At 34.5% G+C, this 6,220-nt stretch overlaps 1 protein-coding gene across 1 annotated transcript in view; it reads left to right on the forward strand.

Annotated features, from left to right (window-relative positions):
* The window catches only part of LOC102806947 (uncharacterized), a 9,365-nt gene extending 3,864 nt beyond the window's left edge, over nucleotides 1-5,501 (forward strand). The window contains exons 4-6 of the mRNA XM_078008616.2: nucleotides 2,649-2,747; nucleotides 2,861-3,013; nucleotides 3,188-5,501. Of these exons, the coding sequence (XP_077864742.1) occupies nucleotides 2,649-2,747; nucleotides 2,861-3,013; nucleotides 3,188-3,327 (392 nt within the window). The 3' untranslated portion in view covers nucleotides 3,328-5,501. The remainder of the gene's footprint in view (nucleotides 1-2,648; nucleotides 2,748-2,860; nucleotides 3,014-3,187) is intronic.
* The last annotated feature ends 719 nt before the right edge of the window (nucleotides 5,502-6,220 follow it).

Here is a 6,220-nt window from a genome sequence, read left to right on the forward strand (position 1 = left end):
ATTATGATGATTTGTATACTTGTGTGTCTTACACATTGTTTTGTTTTATTCTGGAGTTCATAACTTTCCATATAATTTCACATTTTTTATGGGTTTTTTTGACTTATCAACTGGTTATAAATTTAAATATCCAATGAGTTAAATATTATTTCTACTCTAACAAATAAGTTACAAATAACTTAGTTTTGCCGATGGGGTCGCTCTTTCATCATGTAGGGATTGAATATTTAAATAATGTTCAATTATTGGATGTCAACATATATATATATTTGTTATTTCGAGTAGTTGGAGAATTATTAGTACCTTATTTCAAAGAAAAATCATATACCGATTTTTATGTAAATTGATTTTAATCTTATACTTCCATCAAATAAAACATAAGAAATCTGTATATTGTAACAATGGCATTGTGTTATTCCGACTACAAATATTTTATTAATTGGATTGCAAAATATTGTTGACACATTTCGTTGATTGTGATTGTAATATTTTTTATCACGATATATATTATACTTTTAAATTCACGTTTACTTTGATTGTTTAACTTTTATACTAGTAATAAGTTATAATAAGAATTTACCAGTCTCCCTACACCAAAATGTTGAATACAAATGTATGTGTCTGCGACATGTACCGGTCCCTTACGTTTATAATTACCTCGCGTGATTTACGATATCAGTGTGTTTATTCTAATATTTCTTTGTTGTTCTATTAGTAACACAAATGAAAATACTAAAAACAGTCAATTAAAATAGAAAACAAATAAAAAACGCGATTTAGAAGAACTAAGAATTTAGGAGTATCTAAAGATTTGCATAAAGTAACTACGATCAAAAGGTCAGACAAATCAAACAATGGAAATCGACAATATGGCGCCTGTCACGGTTATATGGTGACATATTAACACCGCGAAAAACATATAAACTAGATATAGTAGTATATCTTGATAAGCACTCAACATAAATTATTGTGTTATATCGGTGTATTCGCCTGAATGACCGTGATGTTTGGTAATGTGCGAGTCATAGTAGAACTTTGATCTTGGGCGTATAATGCAAGGTTAATATGAAACGGTCAACATACTTATATGTGTGAAACCTCGTATACCACCAGGAGAATTTGCTGTACATTTGACTTTGAATTATAACTCATTTAACCTTTCTTCCCGCATAATTATTTTACTGAATCAAGTTTCATATTAGTTACATCGTGGCTTTCTCTACAGTAACGTTATCGCTGCTTTACAAACAATCTGCTTATATAGCTGTCAGGGAAGGATTGAGACTGTAAACGGGGGTGGTGTGAACCGGAGATCTTTATTCGGAGTCTTGACATCAGATAAGTACAAAAGTTGTTTCTGGGCGTTGGCCCAACGGCCAAGCCCAGAGAGCAAACAAGTGGACCAGGTCCGGTGTGTCTCCCTGAGTATATATCTGTGTCCTCTCTTTAAGTCTAAAGTAACATGTCTTTTTGTAAGCTAAATCACGTGATTCAAATTGAACATTGAAAGTGATTCAATACACCCGCATAAGTTTCCCGAAATACATTGAATAAAAATACAAAAGTGATTTTAGCACCTCCACATCGTGGGTAAATTTGTCGCAGGTGATAATGTTTTACGAATTATATTGTTACAAGCGGTGTCATACACTGCCAGCTGCCCATATAAGACATACTTGCTAAAAGCGACACGGATTTTGTTTCAGAAACCACTCTTGTAGATAGCAATGTGAAGATAGGCTTGGTATTGTTTCAATACAAGCGCCACCCGTGGGAATCCTAACCAAGTCCATGACGGGTGTCTGTACGAGCGATATGACATAGCTTAAATTAATAAAAAAAGATAGAATGAACAAATCTACAATGTCTCGTGTCTTGAAACTCTTTCAATTTTATGCAGACAGATTCAATGTTATCGCCAGTTGTTCTAATGAATGTGTGGCCGTATGAGGGAAAAACAACAGCATTATCGTTTTCAAAAAATGGTGGCGCTATATACGTGACCTCATACATTACATTAAAGCGAGAGAGTCGTCATCTGCGATGCGTCAGATGGCCATAGCGTGTTATTGTTTACAAACAAGAGTCTACCTTGTGTGTTTTAGCCTGTGTTGTTATCGTCGCTTGGGACTCAATTCCCAGGCGTTCGCAGGTGACGACCCTCCCGCTTTAATACATTAAATGGTTTAGTTTCAGAAGCAATGTTATAAACTTATAACATTGTGCAGCCGTGACTAATCTGAAAGTCCAATTCTCAACTCATGTATTATGATGAGCCATGGCAAATGAAACTACTCATGATTGTTCATTTCATCTCGTCCTAACGTTTTTTGGTGGATTGGTCTTGAAATATTAAATCACTCTAGAGGGCGCAATGCATGTCTTTTGGGGCGTAGTAACTCATGTTAATCACATTTGATCAGCGAAAATGTTTTTATATAGAAAAGTAAAACTATAGCGGAAAGATTCTAGTTATAAAGTTAAAGTCTTCTCTATACTGTTATATGTATAGTCAAGGGTCATACAAACGCATAAAACTATCGTGTACTTCTTGTTATTTAATTTTAATTTAAAATGACTCGCCGTATATGATTATAGTATTGACCTTTTCATTACTAACACCAATACTAAATCTCCCTTTGTTATAGGATCCACAAGTGACGCAACATCAACATTTACCAGTTCTCATCAAATCACAAAAGAACCAATCAAATATGTTATTGACACCGACTTGAAGGTAGAAGTAGGTAAGTGCATATTTACATTGCAAGACAACTTGCATTAGTATGACGTAATCATATATATGCACATCATCGTATTTAAATATTTCATTATGCACCATATCTTTTTTCCATTACAGAGAAAATAAAAGAGATGGATGCAGTTATGCTATTTGTTATATGCGCGTTATGTGTTCTGGTTATATGCGGGATTATTTTGGTTTTATTTGTTTTTGTACTGAGGAGATCGTGGACACCTCGTGGAAGTGGAAACAACCCAGTAGATACCGAAGGTAAATGCAGTACAATAATATAACGCCCATACAAACGGTCTAAACAGGTTGTTGTAATAGTACTAAGGGCTATTACAATGAATGTTCAATATTTCGAAACATATTGATATAGTTATCTAGTTTAAATACGATGACAGTAATATGAACCGAGACAATGTATTTTATTTTATGCAGCACGACTCGGCGCGTCAGGTGATGTGGAAGTTGGTGTAATTCGACATAGTGCCGGAATTAATGGTCACCGACCAATACAAGACCACGAGAAACATTCTTCTGATGTGCCTGGGACCCCTAGCCTCATGGAAAATGTTTAAGCCAGTGTATTATCGCCAGAACAATTAGAGAGCACCACTAAATAAGCAAATAAGCATAGTATGTATTCACCTAATGGAATGCACATGCGTGAATGTGAAGTATTTGTATCGTTTCACTATTACAGAGCGCATGCGCATTTTATACTAAAATACAGTGTACTATGGTCAAACATTATAGCAAAGAATACATCTATATTGCCGCATAAATCACCACAATTGTGACTATTGAGAACAAAATTGTTTTATATTTCGATAGTGATTGCCAATATCCAGTGGATAAGCTTTAGTGTAAAATTCCTGTATTATAATTTTTCAAATGGTCACAAGCTGCGTTTATAATAGCACTATAATATGTAATGTAATATCATATTTATAATAACTACAAACAGTTACTTATGATGATTTTTTTGTCTAACATCAGTTTTATTGGCATCTTTATATAGTATGAATATCCATCGTATTGGATATAAAATATTTATTTATTTTGGACAGTTTGGTTATTTTGGTTCAGTAAAACGTGAATTAAGAAAGCAGTGGCAAAAATGCAGCTCGTGACCCTTCAACACATTGCAATCTAACCACCCATGACTGTACATAATGGTCTGAGTCGTGACACGGGGTTGTAAGTGGTCTATGGCAATACAGTAATTGCACAGAGTACATTTTTGCCGAAAACCCAGACGCGGTCTTATAGATACATGTATATAGCAGATGTTTGCTACATTTCAAAACTCATGCCTGAGTACTATATGCACCCGTGACATTGACTTTGACCATTAGGATACGGACCCTGAATATATTAGAATGACCTTTAATACAGCAAGCTCCAGCGGATCGTGCATTATATTTAATTTAGTCATTATTTGATTTGACAATTCATCTTCTATAAATAGCATGATGGGGTTGCCAGGACAACTAAATCGACGACTACACATGTACGCAATGGCCGTAAGGGAAATACGTTAAGACATGCACCACAAGCAAAAATGTTAAACACCCAGACAGAAGACCTATCTTCTATGATTGAAATATTTACACCTACAGAATCGCAGATGATTATCCATTGTCCAAGTGTATGTTTAGTTAATTAAAATAATGACTATTGGTAAGCACAATATTCAAAATAGATAATTAGTGTCATAATAGTGTATACACTCTGTGTAGTATGTAGAAAATAATAGTTAGTGGTGCTGTAGAGTAGTTCCATATCATTGTACGAGGTTGCATCGGTCGGTTTATATAAACCAATACAATAATTTATGTTATCTCATGTTTGTCTATTCACATGTCATTGTGGCAACACAACATTAAAGTAAAATGGTTTCGAAAAATGTCATTTACATTCATCGACGGTAGTGTATTTACGTATTTATTTATTGACAAATGTCTGAATCCTGGATCATTTACTTTTAATATTGCAGTCACTAAACTGATATAAGAGTTATTGCACGTGCATACAGTGTTATTGTATTGTCAGTGGTGAGATATGTAATTACCGGAATATGAATAATCTTTTGTGACTGGTTTAACGTTAAGCATTACTGTAGATAGGATTTTTATTTGCTGGATTTAATTTAAGTAGATTTGGTGCTCAATGAATAGTCACTAGATTTAAAGTCACTGGTTTGTAAAGGAAAAAATATCTTCTGTTGCCAACTTTGAGTATTAGCTAGGTTTTAGCTTAGCGTATTTACCTAGTATCAGTCAAATAGTCGGGAATAAAACCCAGCTAATAAACATGTAAACATAATTTAAGATGAAGTTTTTTGTGTAACTACTACATAGATTGTACTTTGTAAGTGAGACGTCAATGATGATAATAACACAGTGTTGTGTTGTATTTTATTTTACATAAAAACACAGTTATTTGAGTATTGACTTCAGTCTTTGCAATGCAATCTTGAAGACGTTTTCGTTGTAACTTATTTTTCATATTGTCACCTCGGGATGGGCTTTGTGAATATGATATGGGGAATGTGATCTTTTCTCCTATTACGCGAATTGAAATATTCCTTGGCTCTATGTTGTCAAGTATATGTGTTTCATAATCTTTGTGTAGACCCAGATGATTACAGCACAGCTCATCACCTGATATGTAGATTGTATACAACTGTTCAGTAATACAGTGAATACAGTGAGTTGAAATAAATGGAAAATAAATATATTAATTGTAATCATATTTGTTTCTTGTTTATACATACATCATTTTCGCATGTTTAACCCTACCATCGATTTTAAGTCTGCAAGTGACTTGAAAAGTTTCCGGTAAATCACGAATTACCTAACACAAGTTTCAAAATATTCATGTTGGTTATATTATCCATGCATACAAGATGTCCAGTCAATAATGTCAACATCGCGAGTCAGGAAAATGACAGCAGTTACTAATATCTACATATCGAGTCTGATAATTAGACCACAGGGGGCCCAGGAACTATGATCAATTGTATGCAGTCTCTATGAGGGGGAGGGGGAGGGGGGTATCGGCATGTATCTAAGAAACAGACAAAGGATGAAGGCTCCAGCGAGCTCATATTTTTTAAACTGGAAAAAACAGACGAACAAAATGAAAAATAAAATCTATAAAAAATACCAGGTTGAAGAATATTAGTTGCTTTTTCATTTTTCGCCAAAGGCTTACCTATATTTTACGTATATCTGCAGAATAAATCAAGAAAACTACACAAATTGACTCCAATTATGAATAATTAATGGTTGGCCCGAACGCACAGCACAGTTGGAGGCGTGGCCTGTTCAGAATTTGTCAACAACCAATCATAAGACTGGTTACGAACCACATCGAGGTTACGACTCGGTTAGCCTTGCTCAACTGGTTTGTAACCTGTCTTGTGATTGGTTCTTCGAACTGTGCCGTGCGTTCGAGCCAACCGTT

Source organism: Saccoglossus kowalevskii, chromosome 6, assembly GCF_978046115.1.
Source record: "Saccoglossus kowalevskii chromosome 6, keSacKowa6.1, whole genome shotgun sequence".
Lineage (NCBI taxonomy): Eukaryota > Metazoa > Hemichordata > Enteropneusta > Harrimaniidae > Saccoglossus > Saccoglossus kowalevskii.